A 23,200-nucleotide genomic window follows, 5' to 3' on the forward strand; every position below is an offset into this window, starting at 1 on the left:
TAAAATTAGGTGGAATAAAATTTTACAACTTTGGGTCTTCATTTGCTCTCTCAAAAAAATGAAAGTCGCGCATGCTCAGTCACACGCTCTAACTAAAAACCTTTTATAGTGAATTGGCAGATACAATCGTAAGTAATTTGCCAGGGAAATAAAATAGTAGCCGTTGGTTATCAAAACTTAAATATTTTAATTAAAAAATTTCTTTTTTTGCAATCATTAATTCAATTAAACACCTCCAGCTGTTAACTTAATTTTACATTAAAAAAGAGGTTACTCGACTTAATTTAATAATCATTTTTACGTATTGACTCTATTATTTGCACTTATATAAAGGATGATGTGAGCCGAAAGAAATTAAACGTTTTTTTCAAGATGAAATTATAATACAAACAACTCGCATGAAGCAGTTACAGATATTTATAAGACACAAAAAGGAGAGTATAAAAAATGAAACTGAAGCATTTAAAAAACTATACATTCTTTTTGAAAGCGAAAAAACATGCATTGGTTGGTTCAACTGGATAAAACAAAATTTCAAATCGTTTCGAGAAATTTTTAGAGTAAAAACTTAAAATAAGTGCACCAGTAAGCCTTCCACACTATAAATATACAAAATCAAAAACAAAACGTTTTTCACCTGTTTATATAACATAACATATGCACATTTTAAAAGGTATTTTTTTGTTTGAGGAATAAACAGATAAAAATCTTAAAATTTTTTTGTTTAGTGGCCTTCTTCAGACTTAAAAAAAAAAAAAATAAAAAATAAAAAAGTTGATATTTCTTATATGAAAACATAAAAAATTTAATTTTTTTTACAACCTAAAAGTTGCCATTTTAGATATCGTTTCGCAAATCAATTATAAAGCTTGATAGACATTCTTTCACTACTTAAGAGAACAAAACCACTAGTTAAGCTGGAAAACTTTCGAAATTTTAACGATATATTAGAAAACCGATAAAACTTTTCATTGTGAAAAATATTGAGCTTGAATGCGTTTCTTTTTATATTTTAATAGAAAATGATTCGTTAAAAGCACTCGGAAATATCCACCGAGCCTTCTACAACCTTCCAAAGTTTCTTCTCTTCCACATTGGAGGTTATCGAGTCAATTTGCATTTCTTTCATATGATTTTCTAGGTCACTCCAATGTTCAGAAATGTCTTTCTAAACAAATAGTTTTTTAATCTTAAAAAGACGTTTTTTTAAAAAAATTTAAAATTAATAAAAATTAACTCATTCTAAACTATAATCAACAAAATCTTGTAAATAGTATTATTATTATTTTGTAAATAGTATCCACAATCCTTAGATAATTAATTTAACTGACTATCATTAGTGATGCGACGATCTACTTTCCAAATAAGTGGATTAAAACTGAAGATAGAAACTGAACTGAAGTTATGAAGAATTCAACTTAAGTTATGAAGTAGAACTTAAAACAATTTCCAGAAAAAATCCGGCCACTTTTCATAGCAAAACTAAATATGAAAAATTAACTATTTAACTGCTTTTTAATATTTAAATAACGGCCAAAGCACATTTTAAATAGATTGATGAACTTTACTTGCGTTCAATTAGTGACAAAATGTCAACAAAAGAATTTTTGAGAAAAAAAATTTCGCACAAATATCTTGAAAATCGGCAAGCTTCTGCAAGAGTTATTGCAAAACAATTGAAAGTTCCGCGAAGTACAATTCCTGATGTTCTAAGGTACTGGACGAAAGAGTGGTTTTGTTGATAAAAAATTAGTGAAAAAAAATTAAGACTTCAATTGAAAAAAATCCGGGACTATCAGAGTATTCAAGTGGAAAATGTACAAGATTATTGTATGACAAAATTCTTACAAAACATGGCGGCAGCATAATTATGGATGACGAAACCTACATAGAATGTGATTTGAATCAATTGCCCGGTCAAAAATTTTACTCGGCAATTAATCGTGGAAGAATTACGCCAAAGTTTTAGTACATTTCAGTGGATAAATTTAGTAAGAAGATGATGATATGGTATCTTTTTTGTAGCTGCAGACAAAAGAATAAAGTTTTCGTAGCAAAGTCAATAATGGACAGTAAATATATATCAAAGAGTGTCTTGAGAAGCGTTTGCTGCCTTTTATTAAACAGCATAGAGGTCCTACTATATTTTAGCCTGATTTACCTAGTTCTCTACAATGACAATTGTATAATAAAAATGGCGTCGTATAAGTTCCCAAACACATGAATCCACTAAATTCACAATTTGGTCCAAAAAAAATTGTTTATAATCACACAGAAATGCAAGATAATTGGAATAGAGTAGGAACACAAGTCAAAAAAGAAGCTATGTAAAAGTTAATGGCGAAAAATTCGAGCATTTTTTTGAGAGCAAGAATATCTTAACATTTAAATGACTATGTATATCTTGAAATAATGTACTGTAATAAAATAATACTGTAAAGTAAAAAAAGCTTTAGTTTTCATATTTAATTTTGCTATCAAAAACGGCCAGATTTTTTTCTTGACCATGCTTTAACTAAAGGTATGAAGTAGAAGTCAACTGAAGATATTAAAAACTCACAACAGGTAATAAGACATAAAAACTTACATGTGCATCTCCATTTTGTATAACAACTGTATTATTATTGCTTGACATGACAATGTCAAAAGGTATTTCTTTTTCTTCACTAGATTTTACAGAATCAACTATAATACTCAGAGAATTTTCATTATTTCCGTTATTTGAAACATCAGTTTTTGCATTGTTTAATAACAGATGATGAGCTGTATTAACAGATTCAACCTCATGTACTGCATCACTTTTAACAGGTTCTTGAAAAATACTTAATGAATCAGAATCAGATTTTCCATTTTCATCAGTATTGGTTAAAGCTGCCTCTAATTTATCTGTAACACTGCCAATGAGACTTTGTTGCTGGTCATTGGGTTGTTTTGAAGAATTAGAATCAGAAATATTAAACCCATTTTTTGAAGTATTAAGAAAGTTGTCAGTGGAAAGATTAAGACGTTGGAGCACTCTATCAACTTTTAAACGAGTCGGCATATTCTCTGAATCAACCTATAAATAAATAAATAAATAAATAAATAAATAAATAAATAAATAAGTATATATATATATATATATATATATATATATATATATATATATATATATATGCACAATAAATACACAGATAATAAATTGCAAAAAAGAAAATTATATACTTTATTTGAAAAATCTATTTTCTAAAAATTTTCTCCTTAAAAACAACAACTATAATTAAAAGAAAAATTTATCAAACATGCATAAATGTATGCATATATACATGCACTCACACACACACACATGAAGACATACATATATAAATACATGCATACATGCATACATGCATACATGCATACATGCATACATGCATACATGCATACATGCATACATGCATACATGCATACATGCATACATGCATACATGCATACATGCATACATACATACATACATACATACATACATACATACATACATACATACATACATACATACATACATACATACATACATGTACATTACTTTCCATACTTTCATGTATGCATGTATGTATGTATGCATGTATGCATGTATGTATGTATGTATGTATGTATGTATGTATGTATGTATGTATGTATGTATGTATGTATGTATGTATGTATGTATGTATGTATGTATGTATGTATGTATGTATGTATTATGTATAATCATGCATGCATAATCTATAAAACTTTACCTCGATTGGAGAAGTATTTTCTTCAGAAGGAATTATATTTTGCGTAGGGCCAGGTGAATCTGTAGGTTGGTCTGTACGTTTTGCAGATACTCTTGCCATTATCATTTCTACCCTCTAGATTTAAAAAGATCTTTCTTAAAATACTTTTCTAAAGAAACTATTTATTTCCAAAAATATCTTTATTTAGTTCTACAACACACAAACATATAAACACACACACACACACACACACACACACACACACACACACACACACACACACACACACACACACACACACACACACACACACACACACACACACACACACACACACACACACACACACACACACACACACACACACACACACACACACACACACACACACACACACACACACACACACACACACACACACACACACACACACACACACACACACACACACACACACACACACACACACACACACACACACACACACACACACACACACACACACACACACACACACACACACACACACACACACACACACACACACACACACACACACACACACACACACACACACACACACACACACACACACACACACACACACACACACACACACACATATATATATTTTATGACTCATAGTGTAGATGGGAGAAAACAGTTTTCAGCTTAGGGGGGGTGAACATTTTTAAGATTTAACACTTTCAAATGGTATTTCCAGTTTTAAAATGTAATTTCTCCACTCATAGTAACATGGGAAACCAAAAATTGCCAAAAAAAATTTTTAGTCATACCTCTAATATATATATATATATATATATATATATATATATATATATATATATATATATATATATATATATATATATATATATAGTGGAGAAATTACATTTTAAAACTGGAAATACCATTTGAAAGTGTTAAATCTTAAAAAAGTTCACCCCCCCCTAAGCTGAAAACTGTTTTCTCCCATCTACACTATGAGTCATAAAAAAACATGCCACTGAACTTTCTACCATAACTTTGTCAAATTTGGTCTGATGCCTAACAAAATTTCAGGTTTTGTTAAGAATTGAATTGCAGAAAATTATTCGTCTGATGGCGACCCAATTCTAAAAACTGACTGTACATGAACACTCCAAACTTCAATAACAGAAAAATTGTCTGATTTCTTATATAGAAGTTAAAATTAGTTTAAAAATTCTAGGTTGAGACAATAAAAAAGAATTTAAAAAGTAATATTTTATATAAGTCAAGTATTGTTCTTGTTCTCTACTTGAAGAAGACACCATTTTTAGTAAACAACTAAAAGTATTTAAACTTTTGGATGTTTTTAGCTTAACATTTGCATTTCAGCAATTTCACTTTTTGGTAAAGAAATGAGACAATTTTGTGTTGTTGAAGTTTGGAGTGCACGTGCATAGTGAGCAATGGCACTTTGGTGGTAATTTTGATGTTGTTTAGTACTACTACATTTTGATGTCGTTTAGTAGATAATTTAGTTGTGAATAATCGCTGAATAAATTTTTAAAATCGGTTCACAATGAGCAAAGTTATTGCAATAAGTTCAGTGGCATGTTTTTTTATGACTCATAGTGTATCTATTGTTAGATACAGTACAGTTTAAGGTATCACAGCTTCAGTTTATTGCTGGTGTGATTTTGCTAAATGCATTCTTATTACATCTTTCATATTATATATTATATTTGTTATCATCACCTGACTTTTGATATTTTGTAAACTTCTTTTGATAACCTAAACTCATAAGATTTGTTTATTTGTAGATAATTAAATTTCCACTCAAATTATAATTCGACAAGACTATAGTCAAGATGTCTAAAAATAGTTTTCCTTCAGATTTGAATAAGAAACTATGGGAATCAAATTTGGTGAGGTTTGAAACAGCCAAGAATTCAAGAAAGTATGCAAAGATTGTTGACAGTCTTGATCAAATGAACAAAATGCCAACAGAACAGCATATCCTGGATAGATTTAAGTGCTTGGCTGCAAATGTGAAAAGTAGACAGGAGAGAGTTGTGATAGTGGTCAAAGAAGTAAAAATCTTATGGAAGAAACTAAATCTTCCAATTCAAAAAGGCAAATCTACAGTGGAAAGAAAAATTGAGAATGTACTAAACAAGTATGAAAAAGACAGCAGAAAACCAGGAACGCAAGACTTTACCAACTTGTTCAACGTAACTGATGAAAATGGAGAACGGTTGTGCCAGGAAGATAAAGCCTTCTATAATCTTCAGATGTCAACAAATGGTAGAGCTGGCTACTGCACCACAATTGCAGATATACAAGGAGTTCATCCTAGAAAACTAAAGTTGATTAAGCAAAAAGTCAGTCAAGATACTAAGGATGATTTCAGCAGTGAAGATGAAGAACAGCAAAGAGTCAGTCAAGATACTAAGGATGATTTAAGCAGTGAAGATGAAGAACATTTTAGTACTGAAGAAGAAAAACAAGATTCTGACAGTGGTTCTCAAGATTCAGAGGCTCCAACAACATGTAAAAGACAAAAAACTGATTATGCAATAAATTTGGTGACAATAGCAAAACTGAGTTCAATAAAGGCACACACAGTCTGCAAAACTCTTGCAAAAGATGGAATTTCTATTCTAACTCCAAGTCAAAGTGGTGTTTACAAAGCTACAATGAAAGCAGGAGAAAAATTAAAAGAACACTTTACTGAAACTCTAAGAAACGAAAACTGGAGCTTGCACTTTGATGGGAAGCACATAAAGAATACAGAGTACCAGGTTGTAGTTCTAAAAAATGAAGATAGAGAAGGTGAAACAATATTCAATGGAATAAAAACTGTGCTTGATGAATGTAAGCTATGGCCTGCAATTAAGTTAATAATTTCTGATACAACCTCTGCAAATACAGGAAAATCTGTTGGGGCAGTCACACTACTACAGAAGCATTTTGTTAAGCTTGGATTAGACAAACCTCTTTATATTGGATGCCAGCATCATGTTCTTGATACATTACTAAAACATGTGATGAATGATTATTTTGAAGCAGCAACAACCTCGCCTAATCTCAATTATTGGTTCATTAGCAGAATAACAGAAGAGTACCAGCAACTAAAAGCATCTTTTGACAATTCTGGCGATGCTCTGAAGGAAGAAGAAATTGTTTGGAGAGATGATATGGCTTTCCTTCATCACTTGATCACTTGTTACAGAGAGTTTAAGAAAACAGGATGCTTCCCTAAAGTAAATTTCAGAACTTTGCCAAATATAAGCAATGCAAGATGGAATAGCCGAGCAATCTATGCTTTGCTAGCTTATATCTTACTTCCAGAATTTCGACAGTCAGCCGAAGGTCAGTCATCATGTGACTTTATTAGCGGCACGTGGAGTGACATCTGGTTTTCTGGTCAGGTTTATAATCAGGATAACTACCATAATTTGGCAGCCGTTTGCAAAGATCACTCAAAGGCAATAAAGACTTTACGGACTTTTTGGTCGGTTGAGCCGACTCCAATCCCAACTCAAAGGTCAAACATTTGTGCTGAACGTGCAATTAAAGTTTTGCAGGATTTACTTCCATTGTGCAAAAGCATTGAAAAATATAACATTAAATTTCTTTTGTCAAATGAACACTAAAACCTGTATGTTTGTATTTCTGATTAAAAAAAAAACCATTTTGTACGATGTATAATTGTATATATTTTTATAAATTTGAATAAGGGGGGTGACATTTTTTTAATGTTGACACTTGTCATTGGATTTTTCTTGATCTTTGCATTAAAACTCCACAAAAAATAACATGGGGATAGGGTCTTTAAAAATTGTCATATCCCATATATATATATATATATACAATAAACAATTAATACTGTTATAATTGACACCATACACAAAATTTATTTGATAGCCCCTGATGACAAAAATTTGACGCAATATTTGAGTAGTTAAATCTTTTAAACCTTATTTAAGTGTTAGTTTTCTCTCACTGAGATTTTTTTTTAGTTAACAAAGAAGTTATTATTGCTAGGATACAAATTACAACAGTTGTAAGTTAAAGTTTATTAATGCTCCACCACCAACTTTTTATTATTGCTGAAGTTAAGGTTTATTTATCTGATAGGAAAGTAAACCTGATCAACATGAGGCTTGTCCTCCTGGAAACAACCATTAGGAATAATTGCCCAAATAAAAGGAGTTTTTGTCTATTTCTTGAAGGAGAAGCAAACTCTGGGATAATGTTCCAAAGGGTCTTCTTGGAAGGAGTAGACGTGCATTTATAAGGTAACTGGCTGAGGGACACAAGGGCAATATTAATGATTTTCTAGGAGAAAATTTGATAAGGGAGGAAAGCAGCAGACGATGGCTAACTTTCACACATTAAGGGCTTCAAAATGCTATAATACCAACATCATGTGACAAAGATGAAGAACAATGAAACATGAATAATCAAAGGTCTCTTGAACAACCGGTCTGGAACTTTAACAAAAAAAATTGTGAACAATTTCAAGTATGATCATTCATACATCCTAAAAATATTAAAAACAAAACAATCATTTAAAAAAAAAAAAAAATCCTGATCACACTAATAAACAGAGCAGTTACAAATGAAGTGAGGAAGAGTTTGCTGCATGGTCAGAAAATGTGAATTTATCATTGATGAGTCATACTTTACATTTAAACATAAACAATTCTAATATGGGATTTTACTCAGGTGAATGGAAAAGGGCACCAAAAAATTGTAAAATGAAAGCGCAAAAGCGAATTTGAAAAGTTCTTGTGTGGATTAGTAGATCCCCTCGTGGAATCTCTCAACCATTTATTGTTCTTACAGGACTGGCAATTAATAAAAAAGTGTATAAAAATGATCAAATCATTAAAAGATTAATTTCTTTTACTAAAAAATATCAAAGTGATGGTAATTATGCATTTTGGCTGACTTAGCATCCTCACACTATGTCAGAAGTGTGATCAATTACCTTAATGAGAAAAACATTGTTACAAAAGTTGATAATCAAGCTTAAGTCCCAGAGTTACAACTTAATAAGGATTTCTAGTCAATCTTTAAAGATATTGATGATGTATTGATATTGATGTGTAATCTTGTACAGAATATGTGCAAGAATGTAAACAAAAAAGTTGATGTATAATGTAACGGACAGAAATCATTATTTCAGTCCTGAAAGTAAAAAATATATATATATTGCTTACTATTCTGTATTAGTATTTTGTTCATTAAACTTTTTTTCGTACTATTACTGCTTGTGTTTATTTTGCATCAAATTTTGTCACCAGGAGTTAAAATTTAATAAAAAAGTAAAGGTTTCAACACACTGGAGCTTGATGAAACAAATAAACCTACCTACATTTATCTTAAAGCATATTAAGGAACAGACAGCAGAAAATTTATGCAAGTAATACTTAAACAACTAAAATAAATACCTTTTTTCTTTCAATTCGTTCTGCATCCAGTTCTTGTTCTTTAATTTCCTGCTCTTTTAGGTGCTTTTCTAACTCCAGCTTTGCCTTTCGCTCTATTTCCTCATCTCGTAACCTCTGCTCTTCCTCTGCCTTTTGCTTCTCATCTCGATCACGCTTTTCTTTCTCTTCCATCATTTTTTGACGCCTCTCTTCTTCTTCATGTTTCAACTCATCAAGCAGAGCACTTTGAAGAGCTTCCTCTTCCTCTAATTGCTTAGCTAATTTCCTCTCTTCTTCTTCACGCCTTCGACACTCTTCTTCATCTCTTTCCTTATCTGCTTTAGCTTTGGCTTCAGCTTCTTCTTTTGCTTTCTTACGATGTTCAGCAAGAGCTTTTTTTGCTTCTTCTTCAGTCTTGGCTTTATTTTTAGCATCTAGATCAGCCTTTACAGCTTTTTTGTTACCATTAGTTTTAGATTTACCCTTTGATGCAGCCTGCTCTAAACTTGATTTAGCATGGTTTGCCTCTACAGTAGCTATAGATTTTTCTGACATCTTAGGTGCCTTTGATCCAGAAACTGAAGTGTTTTTCCCTGGTTTTGATACTTTTACAGCATTTTTTTTTTGGTCTGGAACGCTATCTGCTACTGAATGTTCTAAAACACACTCCCCAGATTCTTTATTTTCGTTTTTTATTTTCAAAGTAGGTGATGATACTTTTTTTGGTGTAGAGCTGTGTTTTGGAGTATAGCTATCAGATTTGGATCTCACAGCAGAACCAGGTTTTTTAGGTGGAGAGGATTCAGATTTTGATTTTAATGCTTTTGGAGCTGTTGAAGGTCTTTCAACATCTAAAACTTTTTTCACCTTTTTTTCGCTTAGAGGTGTTGACTGAGGTGTTCTTTTTTTATCTGAAGTAGATATACCTAAAGCAGTAGATGGTCTTTGATTTAATGAATGGCGAGTTGTAGGTGACTTAACTGGATTTTCTTTTGATATAGTAGACTGCTTACTATCTGCTGCTTTAGAATGAGTGATCTTATCTTTGGACTTTAAAAGATTGCTAGTAGAAGCTGATGATCGAGGTCTTTGATTTATTTTCTGTTTTTCAGCAGGTTTTTTATCACCAATATCTATTTCTTTTTCTAATGGTTTATTTTTGCGCAGTTGTAATAGGTTAGAAGTAGATAAAGAATACCTTTTTCGAATTGCAGTAGTATCTACAGGTGCAGTATTTGCAGACAGTTTTTTATATATAGCCTCTTTCCTCGCATTTTCTTCATCTTCTAATTTCTTTTTTCTTTTTAAAACAGCAGCTCTGCGCTCATCTTCTTTACTCTTAGAATCAGTAAGTCTTTTTTTTGATTTTAGCTCTTCTGCAGTAAGACTTTTTCTTAAAATATGTGGTGACTCTTCTTTTTTATGCAAAGAAGGAGAGGCTGGTTTTTGTTTTTGTTTTTTAATGTCATTATTAATTTCTAACCCATTTGTATTAACTGTTTGATTCTTATTCACATCTTCATTCTTTAATATATCAACAGTTGGACTTTCTATAGTAACTTGAATAATTTTTTCATTAGGATCAGCTACAAGATTTCCCACCACTGAATGATTTTGAATGTTTGTTTCTTGTTCAACACATAAAACCATGTTAACCTCAGGGAGATCTTTTTTCTCTAAAGCAAAATAAGCATAAATAACTTTTAAAAACAAGAATATTTAAATTTAGTAACTAAATAAAATACAACCTTTTTGAAAATTTACTTTATTTCAATTTTTTTCATAAAATTATATTCTTGATGAAGACAAAAATTTACTTTACTTTAATTTTTTTTCATGAATTTGTGTTCTTCATGAAGTTATGTAAAAACTTTACATAACTTCATGAAAAAAATTTTAGCATTTTACTTGACATGACAATAATTAATTTAATATTTATATCAAGACATTGTTGCTAAAACATTTATTAATATTTATAGATGAAATTGAAGTAGAGAGATGGTAAATAATGATATCAAAAACAAATACTGGGTTGTATAAAAACAAAAAGATAATTTTTCATAAATTCTAAAAACCTCAACAATTTTTCAAAAAAGTATTAAATAAATTTCACACATATTTAAAAAAACAGATGTTACTGTAAGTTTCACTAAAAAGAAGCTTTTATTTGAAGTTTCTTTTTTATCAATGAAAATTTGAAGAGTTCAATGAATGCTGAATAAAGCATAATTATTCATCATTCATAAACTCAACCTCAAAGCAACTTAGTTAATAAATTTTTTAAATTTGCTGATACAGCATTCTGCATAAATAAATTTATAAAATCTCAGGTGTACAATTGCAACAGCCAAGTTAAGCAAAGTTCAAAGCACTCACTTATAGGAATGTTTTTTTTAAAAATTGAATAGTAAATTAAAACAGCTGGGAGATTTTACACAGTGAATAAAATATGTAAAAAAATTAAACATACTCCTTAAAAATTTCAAAGCTGCTTACCATAAAATATACACTATGCTCAAAAATATACACTATGCTCAAACAAAACTACAGTAACATAAAAAAGCTCTTGTAACTTATGACATGAAAATATAAAAATAGTTCTTTTTAATCCATTTTTGCTTAGAACCTCAATGAGGACATTTTAAAATATTTTATTTGAAGATCTTTAATCAAAATATTTATTATAGAGAACGAAATTGCTCCTAAAACGGCGAATGACATAATTAACTTGATCTTGGAGCAAAAAAAAATTTAAGTTAAAATAATTTTTTTAAAAAGATTTAACAGATTATAAATTTAGTTAATAAGAGTATTTGTAAACACTGGAAATCTACTAAATGTTACTAATTAATAAAGTGTTGAGTTTCTGGTTTGACATTTTGATTATCCTACAGACTTCTGGTATAATGCAATTTCAGCAATAATTTATGAAGTGATGATGATGATGATGATGATGATGATGATGATGATGATGATGATGATGATGATGATGATGATGATGATGATGATGATAATGATGATGACTGAGATGATTAAAACTATTAAATATATCAAAGACATAGATCAAATATATTTTGTTTAAGATGCTTGTGTTTTTGTATTCCAATATAAAAAAACAACAAAACATAAACAATGATTTTACTTGGAATAACTAATGAGGTGACACATATTTTTAAATTTAAAAAAACAACATATTTTATCTAACTTGTGATCAAAATTAAAAGTTAATTCCTTCTCATTAACTTTACTACCTTTTCGAATATTTTTGCAAGGCTTTTTAACCCTTGATGCTAGATTTTCAAGTATAAAAGAGTCCCTCAACAATCAAACAGATTCCACAACTTTTTAAAACCTGTTTGATTTTTTAAAACTATTTTCTATTATGTAAATGCATCACCATCATCTCTGTTATTGTGATGAGTTCTTTAAAAATGCTGTTGACTGATAGAGTATTATAAAATGTAAGAAATATATCTTTTTTAAAAAAATTGCTGCTAATGAGTTAGTCAGGTAAAATAATTTGAAAAAAATCAAAAGCCATACCACTGATTTCATAGTTTTCTATGGGTTTTAGAGATTCTATTGTAGACGCCTCCTCGTCATCTGCCATTTTCTATTTTGAATTTTTATAAAGCTGGCAAAGCATAAAATAATTTGGTATTTTTATAGCGGCTTCCGAATATCAACCTAAGTAATTAAGACAATTTTTTTTCTTTCAATCTTTAGAATTTACGTTTTAAAAATGCATTCGTAATCTTAGCTATATTTAAATTTTCCTCTTTATTAATTAAACACTTTTATGTTGATTATAATTTTAAATTAGATGTGAATATGTGATAATGCCAAACCAATAATTTGTGAACGTAGGGAGTCAAAGTTTACGCCCTACTGTTGGTTGCTAAAACAGCCTAAGTGGAGTATGCCTGCAGAAATGATAAATTAATACTTTTTAAGTACAAGGGTTTCGCTTGAAAACTCGTCCCCATTACTTTTGTACGGCTTTGCATTCGCTAATGGTGAAAAAGTAGACTGGGGGTAGTTTTTAAATTTCAGGCAGACTTTTTCTATCAAAAAAAAGTTTATCAAAAAAATACATTTAGTAAAAAAAATTTTCTAAACAAATAACAGTCTCTAACGGGCAGGGGAAGAGCTCGAAGGGGCTCTTTCCTGAAGAGAGCTTGGTCAGATCACAAAACTAAAGAGAGCTCAGTTAGATAAACACCTCCAAGTTGATCCTATAATCTATTAAAGAAGTAAAGCGTGTTCCATAATGATTCTAAGCTCCAAACTGAAGTTAAGGAGATTCAAAGAAAGATCTTGTTTTAGAAAATCCAAGTTGCAACCATTTAAACTGCAAATGATAATTTTTTTGAAAAAAAAAAAAAAATTTTTTTAAACATATCTCATCTATGTTAAATCTAAAATGATTTTAAAGTTGGATATTAGGTAAATCTTCAAACGGCCATATTTCCAACATTGATTATATTCGATTTTCTGTTTTCTACAGGTCCAAACCACTTTTTTTAAAATTATAGCAGCAAACGAACTTCTTCATAAAGTAGAGCAATAGCAAAAAGAATATGCAAAGAAAACACAAGTTAAATGTAAAACCAAGTCTATTTGAAGTAATTAGAAAAAAGGCTGAAAAGATCATTTCGACATATGGTTTCTGTCTCAGATATTAATATATTGGTTCTATTCGCTGGTAGAGATTCTTTTGTATAAAGAATTGTTTCAATGAGCAGTAGTGTAAAAGCCAATCTAGTACTTTAAGGAAGGCCACGATATTAAAAAAAGTTTATACAAAAAAATCTTTGAATGTAAATGTATAGCAGATTTAAATATTTTTGTACTTAAGTGTCTTATTTTAAAATGTAAATGAGGTAGCAGTTAGTCATTTCCTGCAGCATGACCTTAATGCTCTATTTATAGCTGCAACTTTTGGAGCGCATTTAATCGAAATAAAAAAGCCACTTTTAAATCGTGAGCGTTCCGGCTTCATCTTCCCTCAAGATCAATATGGAAGCCATCTCAATAAGGCTGATGTTACGATAGACTTATGTTTGCTGGGTGAACACAGAAATCTGGTTTCACTAGATTTCTGTGTTCACCCAGCAAAATGTTTCAATATTCATTTTCTTGCCGTTGCATAATATACAGTCCCAGAAAAATCGGAAATCATCTCCGAGTCGTTAGAAACCAAGAATATCAGCTGGTATACACATCATATGTAAATAAGTCAGTATTTTTTTTTAATCGTAAATGCTGTAAACGACCGGGAGGACCCTACTTTACCGTCAAACCAAATCGTTTTCTACCACCATCAATCCCTCTGTCACAAATGTTGAAAAGAGGACTTTAAATTCCAAACGCTTCGAACCACAAAAACCACTATCTCTTTTTGTTAGACGAGCTATAAAAAGTGATGATATTGACACACACTAGACAGTAGTGTATAAAGCCCTACCCTACAATGTCTTATTTAGAATAGCTACTGAAAGAACTATTACATGTATTTTTTAACTGAGTTTGTGAAGAAGCATTTGGTTGTTTGACTACGATCGAAGTCATCTTGTGCTTTAAATCCTGAACAACACCCGATATTCAATTTATTCCACAGACAACCTTTGCATGCCAAATAATACGCTGGAAGAACACTTAAAAATATGGATATGGACAGATGACGCTAAATATTGTCTATAGTTAACGCAAAAGTGGACTTGTTTTTTATGTAAAAAAACACAACTTAAGTATAACTAATATATTAAATTCAAATACAAGGGACAATAAAACTTATCTAAAAAAAAGTTGTTGGTCATTAGTTTATTTGGGGTTAACGTAAGATAAGTGTAATAGATAATCCACTTAACCGGAACCTTGGTGGAACAAACTGGCTCACTTTTAATATGAACAAAAACTAGCGATTTTCTAAACAGTCTTATATATTGACTCATTATAAGGCAACTTGGGTTGACTTATAATGAGTCAATGTATAAGACATTTTATCCGATTCGAATGTTAAATGTTGAAAGGACTATTTAAAAGTTTCAGAATTAATAAAAATAAACAAAAACAAATATGCCATCCAACACAAAAAATTCCTGTTAATTTATGATTAATGCAATTTTTTTTATTACATTTTAATTTATGAGGAACTAAAAATTTGTACCTGTTGTACCTGAGTACCTGTCATGTAATCATAAACATGAAATATTAACAACGATTAAAGGTTTTTAAAAATTTCCTTTGAATACAATCAGCACTTTTAAAAATCTTTATAAGACTATTTTGCTAAAAGATGAAATTTCAGCAACTTCATTCTTAGCAGCACCGAAATATTAAATCGTATTTTGTTAACACTCGTTAGGGTTTTTGCATAAATATTTTCAACTCCACTTCTAAAAGTCATAAGCAGTATAAAAATTTAAAGAACTTTTAAGTGAAGTTCAAAAAAACTCTTTGAAGAAATCAAGTTTGATATTTTTAGGCATTATTCGGATATTACTTAAATAACCATTTTCTTTTATCTGGTAACATCTTTATATGAAATCATGATTATCCGCTTTCAAGTTTGTCCATGGAAGTCTCAAGTTTGTCCATGGACGCGAAGATGACACAGAGTAGAGCAATAATTGATCGCAAGAGTAAACGTAACGCGTACCAGAAAAAGTAATGCCATGTGCATGTTGAATCAAAATTTTCCAGGACGTCTCAAAGTGCATCACCTACTTCAATGATAACTTATGTGACTCATAAAACAATATGTATCCACATTCTGAGTTTTTTTGCACGTCAGTTGTCAAACCGAAGAAATCTTCTAATGAACGAGCTTCAATTTTCTTTAAAAATAATAATAACAATAAAATGAAGATAATTAACAATAATAATAATAATAACAATAATGAAGATAATTAAAATAAAAATAATAAGCGTCAGTAGAATAAAAAGAACTCCTAAAAATATGAAACTAATATATAGAAATTTAATTAATAAATGCAAAATATTAATTTTTTTATTAGGACTCAAAAATTAAAACAAAATTTCGATTAGAACTCTTTGCTATTTAGTCAATAAATAAATGAAGACTACAAAAATAATACTATTGTGATTTCAATCAATTTGGACTATGTCTGTTTTTCTATTGTTTATGGCTATTTCATTTAAAGTTTTCTCATGGGCTTTCTTAAAATGTCAGAACTTTGCTGGATAATCTATTAAGAAGTAATAACTAAAAAACCAAAAAAATATGATTTTGGGCAAATTTCTCCCTGAGGTCTTCAAATAAATTCTACTCAAGAAAAACACTGCTGTTTGCGATGTAAAGCATCCTACCTCCACAATGTCATCATCGAAGAGCAACCAAAAGTTATGACTCTTAACAATTGCTATATAATGACCACGGTTAGGTCCACTAAAAGAAACGAAAAAAGATTAGAAATACAATTTTAAGTTCAATCATACAATTTGAAGCATTCTTTGTTAATGTAAAAATATCAAATCATTTTAAGCAGAAAAACTAAAACAAGAAGTATATTGATGCGTACGTGCCACAATGAACTACAACAGCTGACAGATCATACAAACGATCACGGTGGGTTGCATTCTCTAGCTAAAAATGGGAAAGATACTGCTTCTACATTTCCACATAAAATATGATAGATAATCATAAAAGATGACCATAAAAGATGAATCATTAGATGGAATATAAAACGACATCTCAAGAATGGTGTTTGCTAGACAAGATAGTTCTTACAAGCACTAAAACACAGAAGCACCTTAGATTAGTTTAGTTTCTCTTCCACCATGTATGGTAAAACATTCTATTTCATCTTTTAAACTTTTTTAAAGATTTATTCAATTATTTTTTACTTTACACATAAAAGCTATTGTCTTGATTGAATCATCTCGATCCTCAACTAAATATGTTAAAAATCTAAATATATGTACCTGATACAAAAAATAAGGTTTTTGACGTACTTACAGTATTAAATAATCTAAGCTGAAGTGGAAATGTAACTCTGTGTGAAAGTTTTGTGAATCTCTGTTGTTGCTCAACGTATTTAAATCTTTTTAAATGCAATGCAAGTATTTGAGGTAACTTTTTTACCATCATTCTAAAAAATAAAACACTTTTTTTTAAATCAATCTTTTAGTTTTTTAATATTTAGTTTAAAAAAAAAAAAAAAAAACATCTAAAAGGCAAAAGTAAATAAGTGAGTAACAGGAAAGTCTCTTGGCTAACCACATTTGGTATCTCTTAGTTATAAAATTCAATGTGACACTTTTAGGCAAGAATGTCATTTTGTTATTTGTTAACAAATACCAAAACAGAGGCAAAAGTTACTTTTGTACTGCATAGTAAGCTTAATTTTATATTGCATAATAACAATATTTATTTCAAGAGTATAGTAAAAATAGATTAAATATTAGAAAATAACATTAGAGAAGGAACCTAAAGTATGATTTTTTAATTGAGAGTTATAAATTTTAAACCATTAACGTTTTAGCACACTCAAGCATATTGCTTTCTTAGAAAAGAGGTGGAATTCAATAACAATTGTTTATTTTTAAGTTTTTTCTCACTCTTAGCACAGCAAAATGCTACAGGAACTTGAAGTATTAATATAAAGATTTTTGTTAAATAAAAATGACATTTTGCAGATGAGTGAAACTATATGAGAAAAAAGAATATTTTTGTTAATGGAAATATCCACTCATAAAATAATTACAAGATATGAATATTTCACAATTGTAAAAAAAATAAGAAGCTGATTTACACAAAGACAACAACATCTAGGTAAGTAAAAAAAATAGCAATATACATATTCAGCATTTCTAACTCAACAATTGAAAGCATGATGATAAGATTGACATCAAAGACAGAAAGAAAAGTTAAGTGTTTACAAAAAGTTACAAGTATTTACAAAAAGTTACACTAATAGAGTCTTCAAAGATTAAAAACCTTTTCTGGGCTTCTTGTTTGCTCCCACAAACTTCACAAAAATATTTTTGTTCACTACACAAGGTTTCAGTGAAAGAAAAATTCCTAAAAGAAAATTTAACAATCATATTCATGATTTTTTGCATAAAAGTTGGTTTTTAAAGCATTAAAAACTCTTTCAAGAAGTTATAAAGGTTATAATGAAATAATATTACTTAAGACAATAACTGATTGATGTATTCTGTTCAACATCAACTGATATATCCAAAAATGATTCATCCTTGCTACTTAGCTAAGATAAAAGAATAAACCAATACATTTGTGATAAACAATATTTATTCTCTGGGCATCTGTCTTTTAAATAACAATCTGATGAGAATGGGATCAATTCAGGACAAACTACAAAGATGTTTTTATTTAACAAAGTTTTAGCTTGGACACTATTTTACTCTTTACATTAAAACTTAGAGAAAAAATGTAAAAATATTAATGTAAAAATATTAAAGAAAAATGAAAAAGCTCAATAGGAACAAGAATAATTTTTTTTCAACTTATCATTTGATAAATTACCATACTCAAAACATAATGCTATAGTTATTATTACATCAATGTTAAAGATAATGTAATTATTATCATATTTGCTATTATCATTATTGTTATATTAATACTAAACATAACTCTAATATTATAATTTTATTAATATTAAACATAATGCTATTATGAAATAATTTATCTATTATATTAGTGTTCCCTTACAGTTTCACAACAAAGACATCGTGTTTCATTAGTTAGTGTTCCCTCAAATAGATCATGCACCCAAGTTGGCTCTGGAGGTTCTTTGAAAGCAAATTGACTTGTGGCTGTCGAATAGCCAGAACTACCACTGGCTTTGCTGCTCACACTACTTAGACTTCCTAATTTGTCTTTGTCTTTCTCTTTTTGCTTTTCACCTGATATAAAAAGTTTGAGTTTTATTAAATATTTGTGAAATAATCCTCATGATTACCTTTAAAATTTAATGCTACTTATAGGGTAAGGGGAGAGGGGGGAGGAGGAGTTAATGAAAAAAGTAAAAACAATTTAAATAAAAACAAAGTCCTTAAACATTTTAAAATGGCTTCAACTAATATTTGACATGAAAATAATAATCAAAAAATCCAATTTTGGCAGTCCATCAGCAAAGCATCATTTTAAAAAATTCAACAATTTACTAGTTCTAGGCCATTTAACTATAATGAAAATTTAACAAGAAAATAATTTAAAACTAGATTGTTTCTTGTGTCACAGGAATAAAAGCTGGTTTAAAAATAGTTCTTAAAAACTTTTTTTTTTTCAAATTTTACTGCCCAAAAAAAAAAGTTTTTTTAAAAATACTTATCTTCTTTTTTTTCTTACAATATTTACTATCTTTCAAACTTTAGTACAAAATTCGCTTTAAAAATTTTAATATGGTTTGAATAAACAAAGAGAACTGTTTTACAAAGATTTGTTTTAACAGTTTTCAACATTAAAGTTAACAGGTTCAACTTCAACATCAAACTTTTAAATTTGTATAATCTTAGACAAGCAGATTTTTTTCTAAACAAAAAAAATTAACCTTGCAAAAGATCAGCTATGGTATTGAGTAAGTAGTTGAGGAACTCATGGGCATCTTGCTGCATGTAGTTATCAAATAACTCTTTAAAAAAAAGTTTATAAAAAAACAAACAGAATCAATAAAAAGAATAAAAAAAACTAATGTTTAGTGCATTTTATTACAAGAAAAATATTATATTATACAGGAATAATCTTATAATACATGAAAAATACTAAGGATGGAATAATTAAATCACAAATTAAAAAATACTATCCAAACTGAATTTATTTTTAAAATTTTTACCATTTTCCTTTCTGAGACGTGCCACAAACCGTTTTGGAGCAATTACCCCAGTTTTTCTCTTTTGAGTTGCTATGTTACTAAAGAGATCTGATAAGCACGTTAAAAGATTCTCTTTACGTTTATTTAGTGGCTTGTAAGAAAGAACTTTTTCACGGAAAGGTTGGCAGAAATACAATGCTTGTAGAACTGAGTTGCAGTAACAGGTGTTTCCAAACTGAAAAAAAAACAAACAAACAAAAAAAAATAACACTATTTTAAATTTGCCAAGCCATGTCTTATTAATTATTTTAAAAATTTACTTTTATTTAAATACTTACATTAACCAATCCGAAGAAATGCTCATTTATAGGAAATTCAGAACCGATGTCTTTTTCTAATGATGATGCATTAACGCCCTAAATATAAAAAATGTAAAAGATTATATAATAATGATAATAATAATGATAATAATAATAATAATAATAATAATAATAATAATAATAATAATAATAATAATAAAAATAATAATAATAACAATAACAATAATAATAATAATAATAATAATAATAATAATAATAATAATAATAATAATAATAATAATAATAATAATAGTATTAATAATAATAATAATAAAAATATTAATAATAATAATAATAATAATAATAATAATAATAATAATAATAATAATAATAATAATAATAATAATAATAATAGAAGTAGTAGTAGTAGTAGTAGTAGTAGTAGTAGTAGTAGTAGTAGTAGTAGTAGTAGTAGTAGTAGTAGTAGTAGTAGTAGTAGTAGTAGTAGTAGTAATAATAATAATGATAATATTAACAACAACAACAATAACAACAATAAAAACAACAATAATGATAATAGCAATAACAGCAACAACAACAACAATAAGAATACAATAATTAATTATTATCAATATTTCTAAGTTTATCAAAATAAAAGAACATACCATTGTACCAGTTTAAGAACTGCATGCATCTAATATTTTTATCATTTCAAAACATATCTACAATCTAAAATCATGATTGAAATTTAAAAAACACTTTTAAAATATGTAAAAAAATTATGAAATGTAAATCTATGTCAACAATTCAAAAATGAATAATGAAATTAACCTAGAGATAAAAAATTAAAAAAAATGAAATTCAAAAAAAGCTTAGGTTTATAATATTTTGGTTTATAAATCTTATATTTAAATTTATATATTATAAATCCCTTCATAATGAAATTATCAAAATAATTTAAAAACCATGATACAAAGAGCATAAAGCAGTAAGAAAAAAAAGAAAACAGAAAAATTTTTCAAACTTTAAACTTCAATTGCTACTTTATGCAGGAAACAACAGCAAAATCAACAAAAAACAATAACTAACAACTGTTTTAAGACCTCCAATTTAGTTTAAATTGCATTATAGAGCTTATTTGGTAAAAACACGTCAATTTCAAAGTAATTTAACAACATTCAAGAAAATTGACAAATTGCTACTTGAAATTTTATTTCTGAACTCCCAAAATTACAGGGAACCATATAAGAATTGTGATAAAAATTCACTTCTGTATAACTAAAATAGCTTTAATGTTACAAAAAGTCAAAAGAGGTATCCATTATTAGACCAAACAACTCTTAAAGAAAATCAAAATTTCACTGATTTGGTGGGATTTCCTCACGCTTGCTACGTTTTGAGTGATAGTCTCTCAATGCAGCTTGAATTGCATCTTCAGCTAACACTACAATAATAAATAAAAAAACATTATCTAAAGTAAACTTTTTTTTATCAGCATATGAATCTTATAATGAATAAGGATACCCTAGTATAAGATTTACAAGATCATTCAGTAATATTTAATGAAAAAATAGATTTTAACTCCATTTTATTTATCATACAAGAATGTATATAAAAAAAAAAACATTATTTACTTGAACAATGAAGTTTCACAGGAGGAAGTGAGAGTTCTTTTGCTATATCTGTATTTTTAATCTTAGATGCATCACTTATCTAAAAATAGTATATCACAGTACCTCAAAAAATATATGATTAATCAAAACATTATGAAGAAAAATTCAATTTAAGCAAGATAGAATATTAAAATTTTAATGAATATAAAACTTACATTTTTTCCTTTAATCCATTCTGTTGCTAATGAACTTGATGCAATAGCTGATCCACATCCAAATGTTTTAAACCGAGCATCAATGATCTTTCCAGACTCGTCAACTTTAATCTAAATTGATGAGTAATTATTTATTTTAAATACTCTGGAATCAGTAATATACTAAATCATCAAAACCAAATAATCAATTACAATTAATATTAGTAAGGACTTATGAAATGTTCTATCAGTAATAAATATACTTGTAACTTCATAACATCTCCACAAGCTGGAGCCCCAACAAGACCAGTTCCAACATCTGCATCATTCTTGTTTAATGAGCCAACATTTCGTGGGTTTTCATAATGATCAATTACCTGAAATAAAATGTTTGAAAAACTTTAATTTACTCCAAACAACATAATTTTTATATATACAAGATTTTTAAAAGCAAAGAAGGTTTAGAACATTTTACTTAACTAAAATCCTTGTTATGAAACAAAGTAATAATCTTTTAAAAAACACTAAACTAAGTAATAGTAATTGTGCTGGTAATCTATACAGTATTACGATCACTAATAATACTATTATATGGGCAACCAATGTGATAGTGATTGTTGTAGCAGCAGTTACCATTCATCAAGAAAGCAATTGAAAAAGAATTTGGCACATTTCTTTTTACATTACAACAGAACTTACACATGCACATTGTTTTAACATAACAAGAGCTCAGGTTAAAGCTGTGCAATACGTACACATTTAAATAGGTAAAATTATTACAAAGCTATAAAATCAATAAAGACTTATTAGAAAGCTTACGTTCTTATGATATAGCCTCCTTAATAATATAGCACTTGGCTGAGCTCCGTTTCTGAATATGCACTTGCTAATTGCTGCTCCTAACATTGCCATCTACATAATAAAACTTTTATTTACTTTTTACATTTTAATCACTTTAGTAAAGTTTTAAGAAAAATACAATTACTGTCAATACAAACTATTTTGAAAAATATTAGTAAAGAATCCAACAATAAAGTAAGTTGAGATAAATAAACAAAAACGCGATGTGCTTTTTAAACGTTACAAAAAAATTTGCACCAGTAAGCCAGGTTATTTAACTCTTTTTGCAAATAATGTTTTACATGATTTTTTTGTCTCAACGCATACAATTATT

General features: G+C 28.7%; 3 protein-coding genes across 6 annotated transcripts; all 3 read right to left on the reverse strand.

Annotated features, from left to right (window-relative positions):
- Window positions 1-570: 570 nt before the first annotated feature.
- Window positions 571-13,057, reverse strand: LOC145180461 (uncharacterized). 3 transcript variants are annotated; one of them, XM_090081630.1, is made up of 6 exons: window positions 12,970-13,057; window positions 12,665-12,808; window positions 9,143-10,797; window positions 3,738-3,851; window positions 2,588-3,058; window positions 571-1,168 (listed from the first exon to the last, which is right to left on the reverse strand). In XM_090081630.1, the coding sequence occupies exons 2-6, from the start codon at window positions 12,729-12,731 to the stop codon at window positions 1,031-1,033; spliced, it is 2,445 nt and encodes an 814-aa protein (XP_089937756.1). In that variant the 5' UTR covers window positions 12,732-12,808; window positions 12,970-13,057; the 3' UTR covers window positions 571-1,030. The 3 variants fall into 3 exon arrangements, with proteins under 3 accessions (XP_089937756.1, XP_089937755.1, XP_089937757.1); XM_090081629.1 differs by having other exon boundaries at window positions 12,665-13,057; XM_090081631.1 differs by lacking the exons at window positions 12,665-12,808; window positions 12,970-13,057 and adding an exon at window positions 10,944-11,002.
- A 1,810-nt stretch (window positions 13,058-14,867) lies between these two features.
- On the reverse strand, window positions 14,868-21,030 carry LOC145180462 (ubiquitin carboxyl-terminal hydrolase 46-like). 2 transcript variants are annotated; one of them, XM_080055358.2, is made up of 11 exons: window positions 20,885-21,030; window positions 20,259-20,336; window positions 19,942-20,155; window positions 19,660-19,740; window positions 18,819-19,012; window positions 18,278-18,354; window positions 18,084-18,167; window positions 17,103-17,235; window positions 16,666-16,730; window positions 16,454-16,532; window positions 14,868-15,960 (listed from the first exon to the last, which is right to left on the reverse strand). In XM_080055358.2, the coding sequence occupies exons 1-11, from the start codon at window positions 20,885-20,887 to the stop codon at window positions 15,847-15,849; spliced, it is 1,122 nt and encodes a 373-aa protein (XP_079911484.2). In that variant the 5' UTR covers window positions 20,888-21,030; the 3' UTR covers window positions 14,868-15,846. The 2 variants fall into 2 exon arrangements, 1 of the variants encoding a protein (XP_079911484.2); XR_016450682.1 differs by lacking the exon at window positions 16,666-16,730 and having other exon boundaries at window positions 20,885-21,021.
- A 384-nt stretch (window positions 21,031-21,414) lies between these two features.
- Window positions 21,415-23,012, reverse strand: LOC145202343 (uncharacterized). The gene is made up of 5 exons (XM_080075251.2): window positions 22,846-23,012; window positions 22,290-22,403; window positions 22,048-22,158; window positions 21,854-21,932; window positions 21,415-21,663 (listed from the first exon to the last, which is right to left on the reverse strand). The coding sequence occupies exons 1-5, from the start codon at window positions 22,936-22,938 to the stop codon at window positions 21,578-21,580; spliced, it is 483 nt and encodes a 160-aa protein (XP_079931377.2). The 5' UTR covers window positions 22,939-23,012; the 3' UTR covers window positions 21,415-21,577.
- Window positions 23,013-23,200: the final 188 nt, after the last annotated feature.

The sequence above is a fragment of the Hydra viridissima genome, unplaced genomic scaffold, assembly GCF_058129835.1.
Source record: "Hydra viridissima isolate aposymbiotic clone 2 unplaced genomic scaffold, HvirCarnegie_v1 scaffold_3, whole genome shotgun sequence".
Taxonomy (NCBI): Eukaryota; Metazoa; Cnidaria; class Hydrozoa; order Anthoathecata; family Hydridae; genus Hydra; species Hydra viridissima.

Excerpts from the sequence above, each read along its gene's own strand:
- LOC145202343 (XM_080075251.2), bottom strand. The coding sequence starts at position 22,938 with ATGGCAATGTTAGGAGCAGCAATTAGCAAGTGCATATTCAGAAACGGA. Across the intron at positions 22,404-22,845 it reads GGAGGCTATATCATAAGAAC|GTAATTGATCATTATGAAAA; the intron begins GTAAGCTTTCTA and ends ATTTTATTTCAG. Across the intron at positions 22,159-22,289 it reads GAGATGTTATGAAGTTACAA|ATTAAAGTTGACGAGTCTGG; the intron begins GTATATTTATTA and ends TCATCAATTTAG.
- LOC145180462 (XM_080055358.2), bottom strand. Across the intron at positions 20,156-20,258 it reads ATTTCTTCGGATTGGTTAAT|TTTGGAAACACCTGTTACTG; the intron begins GTAAGTATTTAA and ends TTTTTTTTTCAG. Across the intron at positions 17,236-18,083 it reads AAACAAGAAGCCCAGAAAAG|AATGATGGTAAAAAAGTTAC; the intron begins GTTTTTAATCTT and ends TTTATTTTTTAG.
- LOC145180461 (XM_090081630.1), bottom strand. The coding sequence starts at position 12,731 with ATGGCAGATGACGAGGAGGCGTCTACAATAGAATCTCTAAAACCCATA. Across the intron at positions 3,852-9,142 it reads AACGAATTGAAAGAAAAAAG|AGGGTAGAAATGATAATGGC; the intron begins GTATTTATTTTA and ends TTTTAAATCTAG. Across the intron at positions 3,059-3,737 it reads AAAATACTTCTCCAATCGAG|GTTGATTCAGAGAATATGCC; the intron begins GTAAAGTTTTAT and ends ATTTATTTATAG.